The 27,082-nt window shown below is 48.1% G+C and overlaps 1 protein-coding gene across 4 annotated transcripts in view; it reads right to left on the reverse strand.

Moving 5' to 3' along the window:
- Positions 1–27,082, reverse strand: part of LOC138498049 (NFX1-type zinc finger-containing protein 1-like) — a 1,106,230-nt gene that overhangs the window by 884,470 nt on the left and 194,678 nt on the right. For 3 of the 4 annotated variants that reach the window (XM_069621891.1, XM_069621892.1, XM_069621890.1), the window contains exon 4: positions 26,532–26,594. The exons of the other annotated variant lie outside the window; for it this stretch is intronic. In XM_069621891.1, the coding sequence (XP_069477992.1) occupies positions 26,532–26,594 (63 nt within the window). The remainder of the gene's footprint in view (positions 1–26,531; positions 26,595–27,082) is intronic. 4 annotated transcript variants of the gene reach the window in all.

A 27,082-nucleotide genomic window follows, 5' to 3' on the forward strand; every position in this document is an offset into this window, starting at 1 on the left:
CCAGCCGCCCTGCATGCACCTTCAATTCGGGACCAGAAGGCCCGCATTTTAGTGCACTTCCAGAACATGTTGTAGGAGGTCTGCCTCATCTTGGTGGCATCTGGAGCAGCAGGGTTGTACCTCCTTGTTAAATTAGCACCCTGATGGGGGTCACATACACACGGTGGAGCAAGTTCATTTGTAGCAGTGTAAATCTAGCATTTCGGGACACCTGTTTGAGAAAGCTAAGTGGTCGCTCCAATTCTGGGTCTGTAATTTCAGTGCTCGTATCCCTCTCCCATTTCGTTTTCATGTCAGGGTCCCTAACACTGACTCCTTCCAGCAGGAGGCTATGTAATCTGGTCACGGGTCTCCAGCCATCCTCTAGCATGTACATTAAGGCAAGTAGTCCCGTCTCTTCTGGTTCACCAGGCCATACCCCCCATTTGTGTCTTGTGGTTCCCCTTACCCTCATGTATTGTAGGAATTGTCCTTTGGGCAGGCCCGACTGTTAATATAGGTTGTTTATGGGCCTCATAACAAGTGTGCCGATCCGGTAACAACGGTGCCAGTAAGCCTACCAGCACCATTGTTACCAGACCGGCACACCTCAAGTCTGCGGGCGGGTGCCGTCCCGCCCTCCAGGGTCAGACCTGGCGGGCAGTGGCACCCGCACGCAGACTTTCATGGAAGCACCAGCACCGTTATTAACAGTGCTGGTGCGTCCATGGTTCCCATTCCCATTGAGTCCTATGGGACTCAAATAGGAATGGGGAATTACATTTTCTGGCGCCTGACTTCAAGGACCGCCAGGGCTGTAATGCCCCGGTGTTTCCAGCAAGTCAGGCGCCGGAAAAATGTGTAAGTGCGGCGGCAACCTGCCGTTTTTACCAGCACGTTTACTGCCTGACTTGTAATGAGGACATATGTCTCTGAATTGGCCATTTTCACACATGTCCCCCCATGTGTAGACCCCCCACTCCTCCCAAAGCCTAGCCATACCCAGTTCCGTTTCGTTCTTGCATATGTCAACAGCTATCGGTACGTTAGGTGAGTAGGGGTTTTTTATCCTGAGTAGTGACATCGCCCTAGGCCAGATCGGTCTACCTAGTTTCACCAGCATTGGGGGTGTGTTCACGCAGCTCATTGGGAGCCGTAGGATTTCGTTGAGCCTAGCTGGGGCCACCAGCTGTTGCAGCAGCTGTGATTCTGTTGTGGGGTGGTCTGCCAGCCATTTTGTGACAAATGGGCAGCTAAGTAATAATGTTCGAGGTTTGGGAGCTGTGCCCCGCCGTCTTTATAGGGCAATTGGAGCATGCTGAGTGCCAGTTTGTGGCAGCCCGTGCCCCATAGGAAGTCCCTAATGATTGATTCTAGGTGGCGAAAGAAGGCCACTCTTATTTAGTAAGGAACATTTGTGAAGCTGTAAAGAATTCTAGGGAGTACTATCATTTTGATTCTACCCATAACTGACAGTGGCAGTCTGGACCCAAAGGACATGGATTTCTTGAGGTCCCCCATCACCCTGAGCGTGTTGTATTTGTATGTTTCTATGGGTGTGTGTGCAATCCGTATACCCAGGTATATGAATGATTTAGTCTCCCAGGGGAGCCCCAGGTCGGGAAGTGCAGCCTTATCTACCTCGCGGAAACCAGCCAGGGGGAAAAGGCAGGATTTCTGCCTGTAAAAAGAGATCACTGATAGTTCTGCGAAACTATTTGAATTCCCGCTTCCAGGAATTCCTGTCGTAGATATGCCGCTATGGATCTCTATGGCCAGTATGTATAGCATGGATGGGAACGGGCAGCATTGACGAGTGCCCCGCTGTGTATTCCATATTCCAGTTATTTGTTTCCCTGATTTCAGTCTAGTCACCGGGGAGTTATATAGGAGTTTAACCCAGCGGATGAAGTCTCAACCCAATCCAAAGTTCTGCAGCAATGTGAGTAGCCATTCCCAATAGACAGAGTCAAAGGCTTTAGTGGAATCCAAGGATGCCACTACATATTGTTGTTTGCGGGCGTATGTATGATCAATAATGTGCTGGAGCCTTCAACGGTTCAGGGCAGTGCTGCGTCCAGGTACGAACCCAGTCTGGTCCACATGTACCAGTGCTGAAATAACTTTGCGTAGCCGTTTCGTTAACACAGTCGTGAGTATCTTTACTTCTCAATTTAGCATAGCCAGGGGTCTGTACGAGTCACATATTTCCATTGGTTTCCCAGGCTTGGGGAGGGATATCACCAAGGTCTCTCTCATACCTGTTGGTAGCATGTCTGTGTCATAGGGTTATGCAAATACTTTCTGGAGTATTGGGGCCAGTGTGGTAGTATATGCCTTATAGAATTCTGGGGGGAGGCTGTCTGTGCCAGGGGTTTTACAGGTGGGCAGGGCGGCTATAGTTTCACTCAGTTCTTCTATCATTGTGGGCAGGCCCAGTGTATCTCGTTGGCTGTCGTAGAGCCTTGGGAGTTGAATGTGGTAGAATACCTCATCCAGGTCCTCTTGAGGATCTGTGTGTAGAAAGAAGCAAATGTCTCGTTAATCGCTATCTGTGATCTCCACGGTGCCCCGCACTCGTCATAGAGCAGTGTGGTCTGGGGTCTAGGGTGTTCCTTTTTGCATAGCCATGCCATTAGTCTGCCAGACCTGTCTCTGTCCGTGTGGGCCCGAGCTGTCTGCACTGTATAGTCAAACTCAGATAGTCTTGCCCATGCGTCGTGCCACCTGGATTATGCCTCGGTTAGCTTCACCTCTGTCAGCTCGTGGCCTGGGTATTGGGACTCTAATGCTTTGATTTAATCTTCTGTGGATTCTAGGGTCTCGTGCAATGACCGGCGCATGGCCCCCACTCAGGCTACAACCTCGCCTCCAGTCACCACTTTCATGGCCACCCAGACTGTGCCCCATCTGTCTACACTCCCCACGTTATTCACAAGGAAATTAAGTAGGAAGTCTGATAGTGACTTCTTAAAGACTGCGTCAATTAGTGACTCAGTAGGCAGGTGCCACATTAGTACAGGGGGTCTAGGGTGTGCAAGACACCACTCAATCAACAGGGGAGAGTGTCCGACACTGTGCGGCCCACGTATTCAGCATTGGTAAGTTCTGCAAGGTGCATTGAATTCCCGAAAAAATAATAGATTGCGTGTAGAGCTTGTGGGGGGATGAGTAATAGGAGTACTTTCTGGCATCCGGGTGTATTTTCTTCCATATGTCTACCAAGTCGAGGTCCTTTAGGGCTGTGGTCAAGGCCATAGAGGCTGGGGAGTGACCGCTTTGTGGAGGAGACAATCTGTCTATCGTTGGGTTCCGAACGCAGTTAAAGTCCCCGCCCCTTAGAACAAAACCCTCACTTCTAGCTGCTACGAGCTTGCCTAGTGCATGCACGTGTGTCGGGATTTTGTGGTTTGGGAAATAGGAGTTGACTATACATACCTCCCTGTGTTCAATGTATCCCCTGACAATTGGGTATCTCCCTTCCTTATCTCGCTCTACCTCCAGGAGGGAAGGGTGCCGTGCCATCGATCAAGGTGAGCACTCGCTTGGCAAACTTAGAATAGGTGGCCCCATTACCTGTCCCACCCCATCGGGCCAGCAGTGCCTCTTGTCCCTCAGGTAGCAAATTTATCTCTTGGAGCAGCACTATGGATATCCTCTTACGTTGCATGTAGCATTTCACCCTCTTTCCACGAAGGTTGGAACCTAGGCCCCAGACATTCCATGACATTATTCATAAGGTGGTAATCTTTGCACTGAGTGTCAGTTGGCCCCTCCGTGGCCCAAGTGTCTTTTCCTTAGACGTGTCGGGCCACCTTGCCTTGATTCGTTTTTGTTTGCGTGGTTTGGCGTATTCCGGGATACTGGCACAGTCGTATGTATCCTGGAAGCTCTGGGTTTGATCTTTCAGTGCTCGTTTCATCTGCCAGACGGGGTCCTTTATAAGTCGCATTGTATGGATTACGCAATGGCCTGGTCTAGCCATTGCGTACAGGGTGTGGCTCCAGCAACAGTCTGAGATCTTTCAACAGTTTGCGTGGGTGGTAGAGTCCAACAACTGGTGACTGGGTTCCACCCCCACCGATAGCATGAGGATTTGAAAGCGGCATTTGTCTGTGATCCTTGTCTAGCTGGAGGAGCCGAAATGTCCCAGGTTTCAGCAGTTTGTATGGTTCGGGGGTGAGTTAAATGCTGCTGCGGGTTCCCTATTGTTGATCTCGGTGCTGTAAGCAGGCCCTCTGTCTAGGCAGCCCAGGGATTTTAAGGCTCACTGTGCAGTCTGTTACGGGTCAGAGCTGTTTTTGTTGGACAAGTTGTTATGGTCCATCCACATGCCGGCTGCCTCTGGGCGGTCCAGAAATTGCGTTTTGTTGTTGTACAGGATTTTAAGCCTTGCAGGATATAGAAGCATATATTTTAGACCCAGTTGTCTTAGCCTTGCTTTAATAGGAATGAACAAGTTCCCGGACCTTTGAACTGTTGGGGTGTAGTCAGGCTAAATAGCGATCTTCCAGCTTAATTGCGTTACCGATTTAAATGAAAGCAAGAAAGCAAACACTAGTATATACTGAATTGTAAGAAAGCAAATTCTGTTGAATAATGAAAGCAGGGCTGTGGAAGCATTCGTTATAAAGGAACTTTGTGATTTAAGAGAGCAAACATCAGCAAGAGCCTTATACGTTATAAAGCAACTGTGTAACTTGAGAGAACAAGCATTGGCAAGAGCCATAGAAACCTATGAAGCATTGGCAAAAGCCATAGAAACATATAAGAGTGCAACAAGTGAATAGTGGCAAACTAAGCAATGGTAAATCATCATGAGGGTGTGAAATGGGAATAAACCAAGTACCACTATGGAGCTGAAACAGACATACAAGAAAGAAGAAGCAAGTCAGGTGTGTCGGTTGCGTGACCTGTAATGGGTGGACCCTGTGGTCCGACAACTGCACCTAGACCAAGAACACCTATCTATGGAAAAGCCACGTAAAATACCCTCAAAGAAACTTGTGATTAAATACAAAGGAATGTTGGTTTAACCTGAAATTAAGGAATTGTATTTTGTGAAACTTATGAAAGGTAACCAAACCAGAGGAGCTGAAAAGTATTATAAAGAATCACGTTGTAGAAAGCTGAAAGACATGAAAGCCTCCGGAAGGGAACCCTTTGCATTGTGAACTTTTTAGAATCTTGGGGAAGGGAACCCTTTTTTGGAAAGGGAACCCCTTGATAAACCAAGAGCTGGAAGAAGCTCTGAACTTTTATTGGAACACTTCTAATTTTGACGCTGACATCCCTACACATTGTATACAAATAGATGTCAGGGCAAGCACAGGTTTTGGACACAGACTTTTACTTTGGACTTCCTGACACAGACTATCCTTAGTTAATTTAGGTAGGGAATCCCACCTTAGGGTAGGGTAAATTAGGCTTTTTCCAACCCCTTTGATTATCTAATAAAAATGTATAGCCCAAAATTTGAACTCATTTGTCTATATCTACTTTGTGATGCTCTCACAGGAGCTGTACCCCAACCAACTCCACTTTTGCTATCACTCCGGGCCCATGACTCCCAGTCGAGGCTAGATGATATGCTGCAGCCTTGCACAGCATTGGATAGGGTCGTGGAAGCACATTATTTGCCCAGGGTTATCAGACCATGCCCCGCTTAGTAATTAACAGGAGACCCTCCTGCATTGATAGCCAGGGCGAGGGGGTTTGGGGGGAAGCGGTTGCCATCGTGGTACCATTCTTGACGCCAGCGGCAAAAGAAACACCAACGAGTTCAGCATAACCGGTGAGTCAGAAGAAACTGATAGTGGACCGGACTGTGTTAAGCTCAAGGTTGCAGTGGCAACATTGTATATAAAGAAGAACATAATAGACAAGAGGTCTTTTGTGTGTGAAATTGATAACAGATTGGTCTGGTGCCACGTGGGTGCTCATTCGAAGGACGCTGACTGATGCCCCGCTCCGGAACAAGGAGAATGTAAAGAACTAACTTTGTGGAAACTACAAATTCCAAAAGGCCTCAGGGGAGGCCAGCGTAAGGTTTCAAGGTGGTCATACGAGGGTCAAGCCAAATCCCTTCACAGTCGAAAGTCTTTGACACTGTTAGGGAGAATTCTCAGAAATGTGCTAATTCCCTTCTACCTTAGAGACCCCAAGCTCTTTTTGCTGGATGTTGGCAGGGGCGCCAAGTACGCGGGTTCTCCGGGGCCCGGGCATCCGCCGGCAGAATGAAGTCAGGGCTGAGCCCCCCCCAGCCGTAGAGAAGAGACGCGGTATGGATGGCCCTTTGTTCCATCCATACTGTGTCTCTCTCTGGCGGCTCAGGTAAAAGCCGGGTAAAAAAGCGATTTTTAGAAATTGAGGGACAGATGCAAAGCAAGAGGCTCTTGTTTGCATCTGTCCCTCAATTTCTAAAAATCGTTTTGGTTTGGGTATAGTTCTACTTCTGCAGATGTAGAGGTACATCCAACCCAAAACGATTTTTAGAAATGGAGGCACAGATGCAAAGCAAGATGTATTTGTACATCTGTGCACCCCTATTGCATTGCATCTGTGCCACCATCCGTTTTGGGTTGGGTGTAATTCTACATCTGTGCACCTCTGGGTAGAAGTACACCTAAACCCAAAACGAATTTTAGAAATGGAGGCACAGATGCAAAGCAAGAGGCTCTTGCTTTGCATCTGTCCCTCAATTTCTAAAAAAAAGTGGTGAAATAAAAATTTCTTAACCAAGTGTGCCTTCAAATGGTATGTCCTTTCATCTACTTCCTGCACTGAATTCCTGTTAAAAGCACACATTTCTACTGCCTCCTAGGAACAGATAGCATGCATACATTTTGGTGAATAGAGTTTCATTTTAGGATGTAAAAGAGCTAATGAGGGCACATGTGATGACACAAATGAGGAGGACATTTTTTTAAATCTTATGATTCAAATGACGGGAATGTGGGAGTGCAAAAGGAAGTGAGTATTGGGTTGCACATGTGGGCATAGTAAATAACACAAATGCGGAGCATATTCTACTGAAAATATTGGGCATAGAGGTCAAATCCTGGGCATATGGTATGCAAGTGAGGGGTATGGCGTGAAATAGAGGGGTATTGGGATGTACACGATAGAGGAGGGGCCAATGATGGTGAAAACTAGTATTATATTTGCAAAACTCCTTTCAGTTAGGGATTTGGAAATGGTCATCTTACTAGTTGTGATAAATGTATTATTGAACAGGATGTATTCTGTTTTATCAAGCGTGGAATATGATGTCCGATTATTGATACACTTATGATCCTGAATATATAGACTGCAATTGTAACTGGGTTTAAGCATAAGAAGTAAGCATGTGTGGGTCGACTGCAGGAGAAGCAAATCATGACAAAGCCAACAGTTTTTTAAAAATGTTGTGTAGGCACTGGAGAGGCATTTGCCAGGCCTCTGGTACTTGCCAGCTCTCTCCAAATTATGACCAAGTAGCAGAGTTCCATCATTGGCTGTGTTGTTATGAAATGCTCAGGTACTCTAATATTGCAGGTATTTATATTCTATTCCATTACATCTCACTGATAGTCCAACTACTATTATCATCACTATGATAATATGAACCTGTCCCATGCCGCCCACTCCTTTTGTTGCGGTGGGTACCCTCCCTACACTGCTCCAGGACCTCCATCATGAAGTGGATGGTGGGACCCCAACCCCATGAGGTACCCTCACACATGCAGCAGGGTCCTGACAGGAGACGTCAGTACAGGCCATACCAGTTTTTGGAGACATCTTAAGAAATGGGTGTTTCCCGAGTGAACAACCCTCTTAACAGCTTTATGAGAGTCTACAGATGCCCACACTGCCCTTAGAAGTAGTACTTTTAGAGTAGGGTACAGTGTTTTAAATCTCCATCAGTGTGACTTGTTAGGCAGAATCCTGTGCAGTTTCCTTAGGGAGCACTAAAGAAGATTAGGACTACAGGTGAGAGCAATAAATCAGTCTGTACCACAAAGAATTAGTTGGTAGCTGTGGCTAAGCAGTCAGACGTATCTCAAGAGGGAGATGAGCACTATTCAGGGTTTACACAATAGGCCTACAGTACTATGGCACAAGGAAACACTGACCAAAGCTTTGTAGTAAAAAAAGTATATATATATATATATATATTTTTATTTTATACACTTCTAGTAAAACACATTTATCACAGTCATCAAGCAAGTTAAAATAAGTCAAAGAGAAATATACACACTCCCTAGTTAAATTGTAGACCAAGTGAACCAGAGTGAAAACTGAGCAAAATGGCACAGTGAAAACCACACACAAGGGAAACACTAGCAATTTCTCACAAGGGAGGGAAAGCACAATGTATACAGAAAATATCCTCTTACACACCCTAGCAACACTTCCCATAAGTTTGTGAACCAGTTTAAGCAAGGCAGTGCATCAGTATAGAAACTACTTTAATGAAAGCTGAGCAGAATGGCATTTCACAAGGTTTAAAAGTGGGAAGGAAAGGGTGGTTATAAGAAGTAGGTGCACCAACACCGTTCTAGTTGTGAAGCAATCTAGAGAAGGCAGTTCTAAAAAATTTAGCCAGAGTCAGTAGGCCTGTGCCAAAGTCAGTGGTACTGGGCAAGGGCCCAGGAGCAAAATGTTCTGGTAGCTGCAGTCAAGTCTTTGATTAACGATTTTGAAAACGTGGATGCAGAAGGTGAAAGACAATGTTAAGAGAGAGGGGTGGCCAACCCAACAGGTAGGTAAAGGATTTAAAACACCTTTAGCTCTACCGCAAAGAAAGGGCGGCCTTGCGGAACAATGTACCTTTACAATGAAGAAGTGGCTCCTGCAGTGGCGGTTCTTCCTGGTAGTTCCTGCAGTTCAGGGGATCCAGCAGAGGAAGAGAGGCTCTCGTCGTGGAGGAAGGTTCGAGTTACTACACTACCCAGGGATGAAACCAGCCGCGGTGTTGCCGACGAATAAAAGGTACGCTCCTTTAAATCGCAGTCCGGGTGGACTGGTGCCTGGCTATCCGGCCTCCGAGTACAAGGTACTGGCAATTCGACCAAGGCAGGTCTGGGAATGCGATTGGAAAACTGGTTGGCCCCACCAGCTCAAGGGATGAAGGCTCTTGCAGGTGAAGATCTCTCGTCGTGTGGAGAAAAGTGGTGAGATGCTGCAGCAGGGCTTCACCCGTGGTTCAGTCGTTGCAGATGTCTTTGGCTTCTCTCCTCTTCGGCTTCTTAGTTCCAGTGGCCCTTCCAGTCCTCAGGACCCTGCTTTTATGCAAAAAGATCCCCATTCATTCAGCCTAGCTGTCACTCACACAGTGGAGTGGTCATCTTGGCGGGAGACCCTCCAGCCTATCAGGATAGAGTACGAAATGGGTTGCTGAGGCAACCCTGTCCAGGGGTCCTACTCCCCCTCCCACACAATGGACCAACCCCAGACTCAGTGGCGCCGAAAGGAGGGCTTCTTGGCAAAAGCCCGCCAAAAGGACGAACAAAGGATCCCCGACCTTTAGTTAGGAGTTTTAGAGAAAGACACGAGAAAGAAGTTATATTAAAGTTCTGGCAAATAAAACCAAATACACCGGCAGTATTTTAGAGGCTGCCAGAAAATGTGGTAGCCTCGAACAATGGGAAAATCCCATAGGAAAATATTTGCGGTCGAATATTTACAGTAGTAACCACTGACACCAGCCAGAAACTTTTGAGAGAGGGACTGTACGGTACCCTCTTGAAAATGAACATAAGAGAAAAACTATTAACCCTTTCCAGTACCTCCATAGTAAGATGGGTTGTACTGGTTTAGTTCATACAAATTGACTAGTAAAGTCAATTGGGACTTTACACGCCCTGGGAGACAGTCAGTCCCAGGGTATGGAGTCTATGTTTGGGGTCGCTACGACACCCCTGTGCCACTGCACGGAGGGTGCTGTATAACACATGTGAATAAAGATGGTTCCTATGGAGGTGAGAAAAACCCCATAGACATTAAACACAAAAATAGCCTAGAAAACACATAGAAAAAATGCCTAAGAGTGGGAAAAAGAGTTGCACTCTTAGCAGGAGAAAAAAAAACCCTCCAAATCCAGCAAAGCTGCTGGGGGACTCTATAGGTAAGGGAAATTAGCCATAGAATGCGAATTCTCCCTAACATGACAGTAGTGGACAGCGCTAGGTGACCTCTTTGGCGTATACGAGCACTGTACAAACGTTAGAACATCACTTAACAAAAGGTTTTTTTTTTTTTTTTTAAATATATTTTTATTTTATCTCAACCAAACAACATTACAACGAAACATAAATAAAACACCTCAAACAAATAAAACCAAACAAACAAAAAATAAGGCACTGCAATCCCCATCCCTCCCCCCTATGAGCCTGTAGATTGTCCGCCATCAGTGTCCGTTCCATGCGGTGGGGCCTCATCGCTCTCAAGTCCAGCCGAGGCCGACCCCATACCAAACAGCTCAGCTAACAATAACTTACATGCTGTGAGAGAGCCCGTTTCTTCCTCCTCCCCTGTCATACTGCCATCCTGCCACGCTGCCGTTTCGGCATCAGCCCATTTCTGGAGATCTCGCCACCAGACCTCCACTCGCGGCTTATGACATTTTTTCCACCCCATGGCTATCCTACGTTTGGCAAGCACATAGGCCAGATCTTTAAGTTTCTCAACATGTCGAAGCTTACGCGCCCTGGGATACCCTCCCAGCAGACAGGCCCAAGCCGAATCCACCTCAAGTGTGACACCCCTCCCTGCCAGCCTCCGCGCCACTTCACCCCAGTAGGTTGCAATCACTGGGCACGCCCAGAACATGTGTATCATGTCCGCATTCTCTTCGTTACACTTGGGGCACGCCTGGCGCCCATTATCCAGAAATTTGGAAATTCTGAGGGGGCTCATATATGCCCTGTGCGTAATATAGAGCTGTATCTGCTTAAACCTGGCGTTCCTCGATACCTTTTTGTGGTACCCCAGGGCGCGCTCCCACATCCCATCCGCCATCGGGGCCCCCATCTCCGCTTCCCATTCCAGTCTCAGGTGCCCCAAATCCTTCCCAACCTTTGTCATCAACATCTCGTACAACCTAGAGACCTCTTGCCCACCCTCTGATGCGTCATACATTATTTCCAGCGTGGCATCCGGTTCACCGGCCAAGGTAGTTTCGGGCCACGTGCTCCGGACCTCCCGGACCACCCTATGATATGTCACATATTGACCCCTGTGTAGCCCCGACCCTGCCTCCAGTTCATCGAACTCCATCAGGGTCCCATCCTGCCAGATGTCGCCCATAGTGATCAACCCCACTGACTCCCAGTATGTCCGGAGAATAGCTCTCAGCTGCCCGTCTTCTTTCGCTAGGGCAACCAGAGGTAACTGCGGCATACACGGCAAGGGGTCACCCATCATCCGACAGGCACGCCGCCATATGTTCCTGCCAAGGGCTAGCATCTCAGGACGCTCCCTCATCCATGAACCGGTCACCCAGATCACCTCCCGCAGATAGAAGGGGGAACAGTCTTTCCCTAGCAGCCTGTGTTCGGAGGTCTCTTCATCCGAGAGCCACCTGGCCACATATTGCAGTTGCGCCGCCATATAATAGGCCTCAAAGTTTGGCAGCTTCACGCCACCTTTCTCATAAGAGTTCTGTAATTTCCACAATGCGACCCTGTTGCGCGTGCCGTGCCATAGGAAATTCCTACATACACTATGTAACCTAGCAAAAAACTTCCTAGGTATCATATACGGGATGTTATTAAAGTAATGCAGGAGCCTGGGCAGCACCACCATTTTAAGCATAGCTCCCCGACCCATCATCGCTAAAGGCAATCTTTCCCAGAACCTCATACACTTCTCAATCTTTCCCACAGCTAGTTCGGTATTATGCCTGTGTTCTTCCTCGGTAGTGTGATACACGTCAATGCCCAGGTACCGGAAGGGGCTTGTCGCCCACGGGATCCGCAGCACTGGCAGCCTCTCCACCGGTATCCCCACATAACTGCCTAGCGGGAATAGTGCGGATTTCTGAGGGTTGACCGCTATGCCGGACAGCCAGGCGTACCTCTCCAATATCTCCAAGATATACTGCAAATTCTCTTCCGGATGTTTCAGGTATAACAGCATGTCGTCTGCATACAGGGATATAAGATGGCACTCTCCTCCCACCTCTATACCCACCGGATCATACTGCTGCCGGAGGTAAATTGCCAAGGGTTCGAGGGCCAGTATGTACAACATTGGGGACCAAGGACACCCCTGCCTAGTGCCTCTGCCTAACTGCCATCTGTCTGACACCACTGCGCCCGTACGGACCCTAGCCAGGGGCGCACTATATAATAGCTCGGCCCACCTCATGTAGCCTGGTCCCAGTCCAAACCGCCCCAAAGCCGCCAGCAGCCACGGCCATCGAACAGAGTCGAACGCTTTAACCGCGTCCAACGCCACTATCGCCATTTCGCTGTCCTCATTGCACCCCCATTCAACCACCCTGTGACGGCGTCTATGATTCTGAGTAATATTCCGATTCGGGACATAGCCCGTCTGGTCAGGATGGATCAGTTTGCCTATCACCCTCCGCATTCTGGCCGCCAGGACAGCTGTTAGGATCTTGCTATCCTGGTTCAGCATCGATAGGGGCCGGTAGGAGCCACAATCATGTCCCGGTTTATTGGGTTTGGGGAGCGGTACTATAATCGCCTCCCTGAGCGATTCCGGCATCCGCCCCACCTCGAACACTTCATTAAGCATCTCCAGCATGGGCGGGAGCACCTCCTCTCCATACGCTTTATAAAATTCACTGGGGAACCCATCCGCTCCTGGGGCCTTGCAAGTGGGCAGCTGCCGCACAATCTCCTGCAGCTCCTCCAGAGTGATCGGAGCATCCATCTCCTCTCGCTCTTCGTCACTTATCCTGGGCAGGCCTATGTCTTCAAGTACTACCTCTATCTCCTCCCGGCTTCCCCCTTCTCGATCCTCATATAATGCTTGATAATAATCCGCGAATGCCCCGTTCACCCCTTCCTGGGTGTCCTCCTCCACGCCCTTTTCAGTGATAACTGATCGGATCGGGGATCTCGGGTTCTCGCTCTTATACAGCCAAGCAAGAAGCCTGCCCGTCTTGTCCCCACCGGCATGCAACCTCTCAATGTACTTCCTGTAATTCAGGTTACAGAGCCTGTCCCAGTGTTCTGTGCACCTCTGCTGCAGATTAGTGACCGCCTCCGTATCAATCCCACCCTCCCCCAGCTCTTTCTCCAACTCAATCTCGGCCTTACGCAGATCAGCCAGGACTCCACCCATTAATCCCTTGGACTTCGCAATGGCAACCCCCTCATTACAACCTTGAAGGCCTCCCACCAAGTACCAGCCGACTTGACACTACCTGTATTCGCCTCAAAGTAAGCAACTATCTCCTCCCTCATGTCCTCCCTGAAGACTGGATCCTTGAGCGCTTCCGCCCTAAGGCGCCATGTTGGAATTCGCGCACGTGGGGGGACAAAGCTGCCATCGCATGACCAGGGGCGAGTGGTCCGAAAGGACTCTCGCCCTGTAGTCTATCTGGTCGCACTCCGCGACAACGTCCGGAGTGGCGAAAAAGTAATCCAGCCTTGTGTGTAGCTGGTGCGGGGCCGAATAATGCAAATATTGCCTCACGCCAGGGTGTCTCGTCCTCCACACGTCTACCAGCAGCGTCTGCAGTACCCTAGCCGCCGGGCTGGGCCTGACCACCCTGTCATCCGACCTGTCCTCCCTGGGGTTTAGTACACAATTAAAGTCCCCACCCCAAATCACTGGACCCCCCATCCCATCACCAAGTCTAGTGATCAGCGTCCTAAAGTACGTCGCTGTGTCCTGGTTGGGAGCATAAGTATTTATAATACACACTACTTTATTTTCCACAAGCCCCCTTACCATGACCAGCCTCCCATCAGACTCCACAACCTCCCCAGGTAGCTTAAACGGGACATGTGGTGCAATCCAAACCAGCACACCTCTAGCATAGGCCGAAAATGTAGATCCCACTACTGTCCCTCTCCACTTCCTCCCCACCAGTTCCAGTTTATCCCTTGTCAGATGCGTCTCCTGTAACAAGGCGACATCTATCTTTTGCCTTTTTAGGTACAACATGACCTTGTTACGCTTAAGGTAGCTTTTAAGCCCTCTAACGTTCCACGTTAGTATCCTAAGGTCCCGCATGATGTATCAGTAGCTCCCTCCTCCCTCCCAGGTCTGCTCGCCTCCCCCCCACCTCAAAGACCCCTATTTCCATTTCTTTCCCAGGTTCATACAAAAACTAACACACCCCACCCCCCTAACCCAACCAACTGCCCAGCTCCATCCCTGGATCTCAGGCATCCCCGTGTTCGGTTATCTCTGGAGCCCAAGTAGAGAACCCGACAGGGTGTCACCCCACACACAGTGACTAACCTAAATTCAAACTGGGGTACAAAGAACAGCCCCTGGAGGCTCCTCTCCCTCGTATCCGTATCCGTGCACACGGACCGTGTTCCAAACTCCCAACGCATACACTTCCACAACAAAGTCACAAAGACTATATTCCAGTCCCAATGTTCATAGCCCAACCGGGCCCGCAGCATCACTTATCTCTTCCCGTTCCGTCCGCCGTCCGCTCATCTGGCTCCTGAGGACAGTTTTGTGCATCGAGCCACTCCATGGCCTCCTCCGGAGTGCCAAAGAACGGCATCTTAGTCTTGAAGAAAACCTTCAGTCTAGCCGGGTAGAGCAACATATACTTGTACCCAGCTGCCCGCAATCGCCTCTTAACCGCCCCAAAGTTCATGCGACTGCGCTGCACTTGCAAGGTGTAATCGGGGTAAGCAGTAATGGTCGCCTCTCCTCGCCGTATGGTGCCCCCCTTACGAAAGTGTTCAAGGATCCTTTCCCGATCCCGATAATTGAGGATCTTGGCAATCACAGGCCTAGGCGGGTTCCCCGGCGGTGGTCTCCTGATCAAGGCCCTGTGCGCCCTCTCCACCGCAAACCCCTGCGACAGGGCTCCCCCAGTGATCTCCTGCAGCAGCAAGTTCTCAATAAACTCCGTGGGATTCTGGCCTTCAGCCCCCTCCGGCAGGCCCACGATGCGAACGTTGTTTCTCCGGGCACGTCCTTCCGCCTCTTCAGCCCTACTTTCCAAGTTGCCCACCCGCTGCACCAGGGCATGGATATCGCGCTTATGTGCAGTGGAGTCCGCCACAGTAGGGCCCATCTCCTTTTCCAGAGAGTCCGTGCGCTCAGCCAGGGCTCGCACATCCTGCCTCAGGAGGTTCACGTCCTCCTGCACCGCCCCAACCTGTAGTTCCATCGCAGTTTTCAATTCGGCCACAGCAAGTTGGAGCTTGGTCTCCCACGTCGCCTTCAGGTCTGCGATCGCCGCGAGGACCTCCTGGTTCGCACCACCAGTGGCCATCTCCTTGGTCTGAGCCTTATCCTTGCTCTTGGCTCCTTCCGGGCCGGGCGGTGTCTTGGCGTATTCGTCGAGCGTGGGCTGTTTATTCTTCGCTCTCAAAGGCTTGTTCGACATATCTCCAGTCAGGAGCGTCCTTCTGGCCGCGCTCAGGTCCAAGGCAGGGAGGCACTATGCCCATACACCACAACTCAGTTTGAAAGTCACAGCTCGCCCAACAATCTCAGGCACTGCTGTTGTCCGGCGCTCCCCCCAGATGGGCCGGGTCGCGCTGCCCCCTTCGTAACGCCGAGAGGGCGCACGTATGCTGTGGTCCCGGTCCACCGCTCCTTTGTCCCCTCGTCAAGCGGCGGCGGCCATTTTGTCGTCCGTCGAGGTCTCGCCACCAGCGCTTCACTCGGCTCCTAAGTACACGTACGCAATGCGAGCCCGTGTAAAAATGTATCCTCGCGTGCAGCCGAACTTCATGTACACAGTCATCCCAATCTTCGCCAAATCGCAGCGGTCCTTGCGCGGTATCAGTCGGATAATGTACGAATCAGCGGGAGCCCCCGTACAGGCACGTCTTTTCACATGGATTCCAAGCCACGCCCCCCCCTTAACAAAAGGTTATTGCAAAAAACGATTTTAATAAATCTAACGAAATATAGAAAGTAACACCGAAGATAATCAGACAAGCTGAAAGGTTTGAAAGGCAAACCAAAACATTTTAATAAAAAAAAAACAAAGAACAATCATTAACCAAGAAGTACCCTTTAACTATGAGTTTATTTGGGCCTCAGAATTTGCACTTCCCTCTAGCTATTATCTAACTGTAATTTGCTAGTGCTGAGTAAGAAATGGTGTGTGGGTATGTGTGGGGGCGAGTGGCTTTTTATGCCTGGCTAGTAACTTGCAACTTTAAGTTCTTCATCCGGGTGAGGGAAAGCAATTTTTTGACCCTATGCAAAAATGCAGATGGTAAACATACATTAGTTTTCAGGTCCACTCCTTCACATAGAAGAACAAGTTACTTACCAACTGTAACGTTCTTTCGACTGGATGTTCCTCCCACGTATTCCTCATCTTGTGATAATTCGTTACGCCAGCTTCGCTGCAACGGAAAAAAAAATTTGGCAGAGGGCGCTGTGCTCGAGGTCGTGGCGTTGAATGTCCCTCAACGGGCTCCGTACCGTGTCGACGTCACCGATGGTATAAATGGCTCGAGCCGCGCCCGTTGGCTTCAGTTCTGTTTTTTCGAGGAAATACTCGTGGAACATCTAGGCGTATGCTGCAACTGATAGGCCCATCGTGAGAGGAAATTGTAAGAAAATATAAACTATACTGCGGGGTAGGCTGGGAGGGTCGATGAGGAATACGTGGGAGGAGCATCCAGTCGAAAGAACGTTACAGTTGGTAAGTAACTTGTTCTTCGAATGGATTGTGTCCTCCCACGTATTCCTCATCTTGTGATAGATTCCCATAGCAGTGACCAATTTGAAGGTGAGAGTGCTAGTTTGTGTTTTCATGTACAGAGTGAAGTACTGCTCTGGCAAAAAGTCATTTGAGGATGAGGCATCTAAGCAGTAATGTTTGATGAAGGTTGCATTGATGCCCATGTTGCAGCTGAGCAAATATCTTTTGCAGGGACTCCCCTCTTCAAAGCTGCAGAAGTACCCATTCCCCTTGTGGAGTGAGCACGTAACCCATACGGTGGGTCTTTTCCTGCTAATCTGTAGCATTCCAATATAGCTACAATAATCCAGTGGGATGTGGTTTGTTTTGTCACTGCTAACTCCAATTTATGACCTGTGTATCCCACAAAAAGTTGGTCGTCTTGACGTAATTTTGACATTCTTGCAATGTAAAAACGGAGAGCCCTCTTGGGGTCCAGCCTATGTAACCTCTCCCCTTCTTTTCTCAAATGAGGAGGAGGATAGAATGTTGGTAAAACAATTTTCTGTGACAAATGGAAGCCGGAAACTACTTTCATTAAGAAAGATGGTTTTACTTTCAGAATCACTTTGTCTTTATAAAAAGTGGTGTATGGAGGTTTACATGAGAGAGCCTGTAGTTCACTAACCCTGCAGGCTGATGTTAATGCCACAAGAAGGACAGTTTTTAGCGTTAAAAGCCTCAATGGACATCAGTGCAGAGGCTCAAATGTTATACATGTTAGGAATTTAAGTACTAAATTCAAATCCCAGGTTGGAACATGAAATGATATTGGTGGATATACATTTGTAAGTCCTTTTAAGAACTGTATTAATGGTATTTTAAAGTAAGAGGAGCGCTAAAAAATGGACAGCGCAGCAAGGTATCCTTTGATTGTTCCGATCTGGAGCCCCAGATTGGCTAAATGTAACAGGAAAGAAAGCACCATTGGTGTGCCACATTGAAAAGGGTCCACATCTCTATCCTTGCACCAGTTACTGAATTTATTCCAACGACACCGGTACAAAGATTTTGTTGCTGGCCTCCTGGCCGAAAGCAAAATCTCCATTACGTCATCCGGAAGATCCCAATCCTTGTATCTCAACCTCTCAGAAACCATGCATGAAAGTTGAGTGTGTTGACCTCTGGATGGAGAACACGACCTTCCTCTTGCGAGAGAAGATCCTCTCTTTTTGGAAGACGTATTGGAGGGCAGATGGACATGTCCAGAAGGTCTGGGTACCACGTCCTCCTGGCCCAATCCGGGGCAATTGGGATCATGGTTTTCCTGAACTTTCTCAACCTCCTGATTACTTGAGGAATCACAGGGACTGGAGGAAACGCGTACAGCAGGGGAAAATCCCAATCCACTATGAATGCGTCTCCTAGAGCTCCTCTCGGAGGAAATTCCCTTGAGTAATACTGATCGCACTTCCGGTTTAATCCACTTGAGGGGTTCCCCAAAGGGTGAAGATCTCCAGAAGGACTTCCTGAGCTAACTCCCACTCGTGGGAGACGGTGCTCTGCCTGCTCAGAGTGTCTGCCGCCGTGTTCTGCTCTCAGGCTAGGCGAACTGCCGATAGAGAGATTCCCTCTTGTATTGCCCAGAAACAAAGCTGCATCGCCTCTCTGCACAGAGGTAGTGATCCTACGCCTGCTCTTTTGTTGAGGTAGTACATGGCCACTGTGTTGTCTGTCATTAACAGGACATTATTTCTCTGTACAGAGGGCAGGAAGGCCTTCAGAGCTAGTCTGATTGCCCTCAGCTCCAAAAGGTTGATGTGTAGTCTGGACTCCGATGGAGACCAACGTCTGCTGATTGTCAGATCGTTTGTGTGTGCTCGCCACCCCGTGAGTGAGGCGCCCGTCACTACTGTTATCTCCGGCCATGGTTGCCAAAAAGATTCTCCCTTGAGGGTGTTGTCGTTGCAAGCCCACCATGATAGTTCCTGAGTCATTGTGCTCGGGACTTGCAGAAGATCTGACATATTCCCATAGAATTGGGACCACTGAGTTCTGAGGGCCCATTGGAGGGATCTCATTCTCAATCTGGCCTCTGGCACCAGAAAAATGCAGGATGCCATGAGGCCGAGCAACCTCAGGAAATCGAAGGCCGGTAGATGCTGGGCTTTTTGGAATTTTGTTACCATCTGCCGGATGTGGAGAGCTCTCACCTCGAGCGGCGAGGCTTTCCCCGAGGAAGTGTCCAAGACTGCTCCGATAAATTGGAGTTGTTGGGATGGTACCGTGTGGGACTTCTTGAAATTGAGGGAGAAGCCCAGGTTGTGGAGGAAGTGGCAGGTGATCGACAGGTGTTCCTGAGCTTGTTCTGGAGAATGTGCTCCGATTAGCCAGTCGTCCAGGTAGGGGTATACGGTAATCCCCCTCTCCTGAGACTCGCTGCCACTACCGCCATCAGTTTGGTGAAAACCCTCGGGGCGGAGGTCAGCCCGAATGGCAGAACTCGACAACTGCAAAACCTCAGGTATTTTCTGTGCTTGGGAGGGATTGGCACATGAAAATAAGCATCCTGAAGGTCCAATGATACCAACCAGTCTTGGAGTTAGAGAGCCTGAAGGATCTGAGAAAGGGTTACCATCTTGAACTTGTCCTTCATGAGGAATTTGTTTAATTTTCTCAAGTCAAAGATGGGTCTCAATCCTCCGTCCTTTTTGGGGATGAGAAAATAGGGGGAGTACAAGCCTTTCTTCCTCTAAGCTACAGGTACATGTTCTATTGCACCTTTCTCTAGCAGGGTTATCATTTCCTGCCAAAGGAGCGGATCTGGAATTTCCGTAGAGCTGGCTCCTGGTGGATGATCTTGAGGTCTTTTTATGAAGGGTAGGCAGTAACCTTGAGCTACTGTCTCCAGTGCCCATGCATCTGAAGTAATGCCCCGCCATTCTTCCAGATGCTGAGAGATTCTGCCTCCCACAGGTGTTTTGTATGATAAGACCTCAAAGATTTGGAGGCGGCTGCAGGAGCAGCTGAGGGCATAGATGCCGTTCCTGAAGATGGCTTTGTAGCCTTTGCTCGTCCACTACGAGTGACATTTCTTCTGCCCCTTTGAAAAGCCTGTCCTCTTCCTCTACCAACAGAGGAGTAGTATCGAAAAGGACGACCCTTCCAGGAAGATGAGCCCGAATAGGGTTTCTGAGGCTGTCGCATGGAGGCACTAAGGGACTTTGCTGCCGCTTTCGAGGTCTGTAGTTTTTCCAGGTTCTCATCAGCCTTACTACCAAACAGCCTCGAGCCATCAAAGGGCATGTTGAGAAGCCTGGTCTGTACATCTGGTGCAAACCCCGACTTTCTCAACCACGCAAATCTGCAAAGCACTGTGCTTGATGCCATGGACCTACTAATACTATCAGAAGTATCCAGTCCAGACATTCCCCCATTGTCTCCTTACCGTCATTGACTATATTCAGGAAGCCTTCCCTTTCCTCGCCTTCCGGAATATGCTCAGCCGCTGCCGAAATGTATTCCCACAGGGTATGTGTGAACCTGGCCAGGGTACAGGTGACATTGGTAGATTTCAAGGCCATGCTACCTGTCGTAAAAACTTTACAAGCCCAGGCATCAACCTTTTTATCCTCCCTGTCCGGAGGTATGGTTGGGTATGCTGCCTGTCTGGATGTAGTAGCTGCCTGAATAACCAAGCTTTCTGGAGTAGGGCGTCTACTCAGGTATTCTGGGTCAGAAGTTGAAGTTTGGTACTTTTGTGGGAGATTGCGGTTTACTGCAGCAATGCTATCAGGTTTTTCCCAGTTTTTCTCAACTGTTCTTTGTAATGCCCTATGAAAGGGGAGAACTGGATCTTTCCGGGGTCCTCGGACTATAATATCCGTCATATCGTCTTGTTCAAACGTAGGGGAGGCTCTTCCCCAACCCATATACTCAATCACCCTACTCATCAAATTCCTATACCCGGAGTCTGCATGTTCTGCAAGATCAGGTGCAGTAAACTCCAATTCGGGTGGTATGTCCACACCACTAGCAGAATGCAGAGTTTCAGTTAGATCTCTAATTTTTGTCTCAGGATTTATTAGTTCCTCTGGAACTTGTCTAGTTCCATATTTTACTCCAAGAGGAGTGACCTCCTCATCATCTGAACCAGATTCTTAAAAAATGTAAAACATGAACTTAAAGAAGTCCGATCTTGTTAAAGGTGTAAACCTTCACTCTTCTTCCTCATAATTTGTCAAAGGAATCAGTGTTTTCTTCGAGGGAGTCGAAGGAACCTTCGACACACTCGACAAAGCCTTCGACAAAGGCGTCGAGGATAAACTAGGCTTCGTCATCGGAGCAGTCGGCGCCGATGGCATCGATGAAGTTGCACCCGACTTCAACAATTTTTTTTCTTATGAGGGATCGGAGAGGCACTCGATCCTGGAGGATCTCCGATGACTTGTCGACTCGAGATCTATGGGTACTACTAGGCTTAACCGTTGTAGTTCCCAGCTTCCCTGCGTCGTCCAAAGGAGCAACCGGGGTCTGGCTTTACTGAGGTTTCTTTGAGGGGGTAAAGGCCACGTTCTCAAAGACCTGCAACATTCTTTTTCTAAAGCTCTCCCACTTTGAAGGGGAATCCGATCTAGTCGGACATCGAACCAATTCTGACGACAAATCGGACGATGACGACAGAGATCTATGTCGCCTTTTGAGCTTTTTAGAGGAAGACGAAGAAGATTGTCTCGACCTGCTACGAGATCGGGATCTCTTCGAGTGCTTTTTATGGCATTCCGATTCCTTAGAATCGGACGATTTTTTATGTTTTTTAGATAAGGTTTTTGAAGAGTCCTTCGACGCCTCCCGCCCCACCGCTAACTTACTTTTCCTCTCACGGAGGGCCTTCTCCGTCATAGACTGACAGGAGCCACAGTCACTGGTTCGATGGTCTGAGCCTAGACAAACAGATTCCATGAGGATCAGTGATGGACATCTTCGATCCACAGTCATTACACTTCTTAAACCCAGTCTTAAACCCAGTCTTGGGAGTCGAAGCGGTCGATGAAGAAGACACTTTCTTGACAGAAAAACTCGAAGTGCGCCGTTCACGAGAGCGAAGCAATCGGAAAAACGGAACTGAAGCCAACGGGCGTGGCTCGAGCCATTTATACCATTGGTGACGTCAACACGGTACGGAACCCGTCGAGGGACATTCGATGCCACGACCTCGAGCACAGCGCCCTTTTCCGAATTTATTTTTACGATGCAGCGAAGCTGGCGAAACGACTTAACACAAGATGAGGAATACGTGGGAGGACACAATCCATTTGAAAAACCTTTATGCACCCATCTATCTGTAGGTAGTGCATTGATTTGTTTCGCTATCGTGCTTATTTTCCTCTGGCACCAATATCCTTACCTAACTTCATTAGAGAGCTTTGAGATGATATTGTATTGTATTGTATTTTGCCTTATAAAGCCTGAAACCAAGGCTCGAAGACATCTGAAAGCTGAGGAGCAGGTGTAACAAAAATCCCCTAATCGAGAGATTTAAACATTTAAGGCCTTAATAAAATGGAGGTGGTCAGACCGCTCTCGAAGTCGAGGTGGGAGAGGATACCACAACTTCACAGTCAAAATAGTAGGGCATGGCTGGTCGTATCGAAAGCCGTGGAGAGGTCAAGTAAAATGAGAACTCTGACCTCACCGCGGTACTGGAGCATGGCCATGACAGCAAGAACAGAAATCATCACAGATTCCATTCATCGAAGAAGTTTAAAGCCTGCCTAGAGAGTTTGACTCAAGGTAACATGAAAGTTCTGGGGTAAGAATGGATTCCATAAGCTTAATCAAGTATTAAACAAGCACTCAATTAGAAATAGGTTACTGTTTCAAAGAAATTGGCTAATTCTTGGAGTCCCAAAAGCATTACACTTACATGCAGTGTACCCCAACTGGCAATGCCAGAGCTACCTGTCGAGGGATGTTGAAACTTCTTTACTTGTTTTCCCTTGAATTGGGAACTTCTTTTTGGTGTTGGTGGTGGTACTCCACCTTGCAGCTGTTACTTCTGTTTAGCAAACATCTCGTTCTCCCATCCTAGTTGTGTTGCTCTGCCTTTTGAGGGCTACTACAACCTGGATGATTATAGAGGAGTGGAGTAGGGGCAGTGATGGCTTATTGGAATGCATCTGGAAGGCTTAAACCTCCTTCTTACTTGACTTGAGTATATGCAGCACATGCTAGCCAATATATACACCCCCCCTTGCACTAAGTTGGTGACGATGTGCAAATGTGGTCATAACTGCCGGTGATGTCACTTCCTATATTTGGGCACCCCCCGGGAAATTCATAAATCGGCTCCCCTGACGTTAGGACTATCCATTTCTTACCTGGAGAAAGGCAGACCTTTTCCCCACTTTCTCATGTATTTTTTCTGTGATTTGGACTCTGTGTTTCTTTTGACTTTGGAGTCTGATAAACTCCATAGGCATCATATTTACATTGTGACACAGCACCGTCAGTGCAGTGGCGCAGGAAAGTCTCTTAGATTTCCCAAAGGTTTAAATACCTTCTCTTGGTGAAACTACTGTTTCCAAGAGCAGTGAAGTGAAATTGATTTTACTTACATTTTGTAACATTCTAGACCCAGCACACACTATCTTACAATAGGGTTCTGGAGGGGTTATTTAGTATCCCCTTTGTCTAGTTTCTCGTGTAACATTTTTGTTACCCTTTCTTCAATTAATTGCTGGTGGCAGCGGTTTACTTTTTCTTACCATTGTGCGTTTCTACCGCGGGCTGCAATTGCAGCTGCAGTTAAGCACCCAGGGGTAGCCATTTTGTCAAAATGACCCCAGTCTTCTTTTTGTTTGCTGTTTCTTCTTGGAGAGGTCCTTCTTGAGATTTACTCTGCAAGCCAAAACAGGTTTGGTCCCTTTAGTCGTTTTGTCTTTGGCAGGATTCTCTGGTGAAGCCTGCCTCTGGCTCCAGCGTGTCTGGCAGAGGCAGGAAGTGAGGCAGGTGCCCGAAACTCCCTGTGCTTAATCCCCTTGGTTAAAGGAATGCACCCAAAGGTGATTGGCTGGCCTGCTGTCCTTGGATTACAGCCACCCTGCTGTGTGATTGACAGCTAGGCTGCAAATCAATGGGAGAAACCTGCATAAAAGGCAAGGCTTTTTGCTTGGAAGGCAGAGTCGACCACTGGACGAATGAATCTGAAGAAGAACTTGGAAGAGACACCAGCTGCAACTCCTGGACTGTTGTTTTGCCCGGTGAAGCCCTGCTGCAGTGCGGAAGCTCCTAATTCGCCTCGTCTAGAGAAGCCCTGCAAAGGACGACTTCTCCCCTTGGGTTAATGGGACCAATCGAACCCAAGACTAACTCATCTCGAAATCCTTTCGGAGCTGGCTGTACTTCCATTGCTGCTGCAGGAACCGATTACCAGCGAGAGGAACACCAGAATCGAGTGTGTCGTCTTTAAGTCGCACCCGAGCTTCAGGAAGATCCTCCGCACTCTCATGAAGCAGGACTGAACAAGCCTGAGCCACCTCAACAGAGTGCTGGACCGCAGATGCGAGGAAAGTCCATAAGGTATCCGAGAAATGCAGTATTGCTATTTGCGAGAGCCGCGAGAAGCTGAAACCACTAAGTGCTGCTGATCTGAAGTTTGTCCATTGCTGCCGCCGACCTTCATTTCATAGTGCAGGAGTCCCCAGACTTCCTTCCTCTTGTCCCCACTACTGAGGCCCATGAACAACAGGATCTGAAGACCTACACAGGAATAGAAGCCGGCTGCAATCAATATCGTCAAACCAAAGGTACTGTAAAACTAAAGGGACTTACCACTTGTTGTGTAGCCTTTCTAGTTCTCAGTTGAGACTTGCCTTGGTTGCTTTTGCAGAGGTGCTTGCAGCTTTGCCCCCCCACAAGCCTCCCAGCTTGTGGCCCTAAAGTGATTTCATGTTCTACAAAGACTTCTAAAACATTGTGCAAGACTTTTTACTTACCTGCAGGAAGTGCTTCAGCTCACCTAGACATTTTCTCAATTAACATTGGCTGTCCTGGCTCCCTGAATGACTCTTCTATCCTTTCACTTTGTGCTTTAACTATCCCTCAACAAAAGTCACACATTCTATAACTGGTGTAGCTGGGAAAGGGTTAATTTACTTTGCGTTGGTGGGTTCAAAAATACTTACCTGCTTAAGAATATTTGTTAACCATTGTTTTATTCCCAAAACCTTTTCTTTGACACCAAACTCAGTGTTGCTCTAAAGGTACCAGTGATATAGCAATGTCCACAGTGTCCTAGTTATTTAAGTCACCTCAGGGTGTAGGAAATGTATGTGTGCCATACCAAATGGGTATCTACTGATTTACAGAAACCAAGTGTGTATTTTGAAGTATATTTTTGTGTTACATATATTTGCTCCCTTCTAAAGAAGGCTTATTCAAACTGACTGTTAAATAAATAAATATTTGGTTAATCAAGTAACCTTGAATGTAAGTGTTTATTTGGATACTTGTCACTGTGAATCTCTGTATTGCAACCCTACAGCTCACACTGACCCCTCTTGAGATAAGTCTGGCTGCTCAGTCCCTCTACCAACTTGTGTAGTATATGCTTATACCAAAGATTGGGTTAGCTATTGCCAAGAGGACAAGGCTGGTGCATCTCCCACAGGGTACTGCATACAATCTTGCCTGACAGACACGTTGTGGAAACTAAGTGAACTGTGATAAACGGCAAACGGGAACCGGACTGAGGGATGCCTGCGAATTGGGGTGACTAATGACACACCCATGAACATTGTGACCACAAGCGTGTACCCGACTGAGGGTTGTCCACAGTGAGTTGTAGGTCTGAGCCTGACTAAGGGAGGCTAACGTTGAGAGAAGGATCAGAGCCTGGCTGAGGGGGTTCCAAGGGTGAAGATTAACCAAAGGAACTTTTGTTTTATTATATTTGGCATATCAGGTCCTCTGAAGCAAGAGACTTTGCACTTGGGCACAGAAGGCCCTGATATCGAGGAAAGGAACTGTAAGCTCGAGCCATAGAAGCCCAGAAGTGTGCTGTGCTCAAAAGTCCCGCCTTGCTCCGTGCTAGAAACATGGGGAAGGAAGACCTGACCATAATATCGTGCCTTATCATTTTGTGAACACTTGTTTCTTTTCTTGGGAACATTATCCCACACTATTTTGTAGCATAGCGGTAAGGATTAGCAATAGGTTTTTTAGTGTAGGCCATTTTATTTGACTAGACTCTGCTAGGACTGTATTATTATTATTTGATGGTCGTAGCTTTCTCCCATCTTAGATTTAGGTTTAGATTAGGCATTTGTCTCCCTTTTTAAAGTTTAATAAACACCCTTGAACTGTGATCACTTGTGTCTGTCTTACTTGGATACCATGCTTTCCTTACACTAGACATTGTTAATAATCAAAAGTGAAGAGAACATACAGTGAAATATGTACACATTCTTGCATACGTTTGCCATAAATCATGTATGCAGTTTTGAGGAATAAAAGGTAGAGGGGACAACAAACATTTGCACACAATTCAGAAACCAGACACTGTGTGTGGTGTTTGTTTATTTTGTGTGTGCCAGCTCCTCCTAAATGCCCTTTCACAAGCGAGAGACCAGGATTTGAAAATTAACCTAACAAAGGTAGTAAGGCAAACCTACTCTCCCACCATCTTCTCGTCCAAACTCCCCAGGTTTAAAAAACATTATTAATAGGACTTTGGTAAATGAGGAATGTGTTTTACCTCTTCATCATCTGAAGGGGCGGAAGCAACTTCTGGCGATGGTGGGTCCCTTGCAGTCACTACCTAGGAAGGAAGACACATTTTGGCTCATTACGTTCTCACAGAAAACATATATTTTCTGCTGATGCACTGTTACATAATAACCCATACAGGCTGAATAGATGTGCCTACCACTTCATGTCCTGCCTCCGCGTCATCTGTGCTGTGCATGCTGGGAACCTTCCTTTCATGCTACCTGCGAGTGCAGCCAGTACTCTCCAGCTCCATGTGGCAGACACATGATATAATTGAATTAATCTCATTGGATAAGCTTAGGCACTCTACTGCCTCTCTATGGTGGGAACTGGGAAGTGAGTTCAGCACGGTTTTCTTAGCGGCCATGCTTCTCCCACTAAGGGACCACAGCATGGTAGTTCACACCAAAGTAAGCTATTGTTGCTTTGACATGTCAGTCAAATTGCCTCACATGCTACCACGTTCACTGGGAGAAAGTCCTCTAACAACACCAACAAGACCACTGAGATCATCCAATAGGACTCCTTGCTCCTCCC

Source organism: Ambystoma mexicanum, chromosome 5q (genome assembly GCF_040938575.1).
Source record: "Ambystoma mexicanum isolate Mex_15411 chromosome 5q, UKY_AmexF1_1, whole genome shotgun sequence".
Taxonomy (NCBI): domain Eukaryota; kingdom Metazoa; phylum Chordata; class Amphibia; order Caudata; family Ambystomatidae; genus Ambystoma; species Ambystoma mexicanum.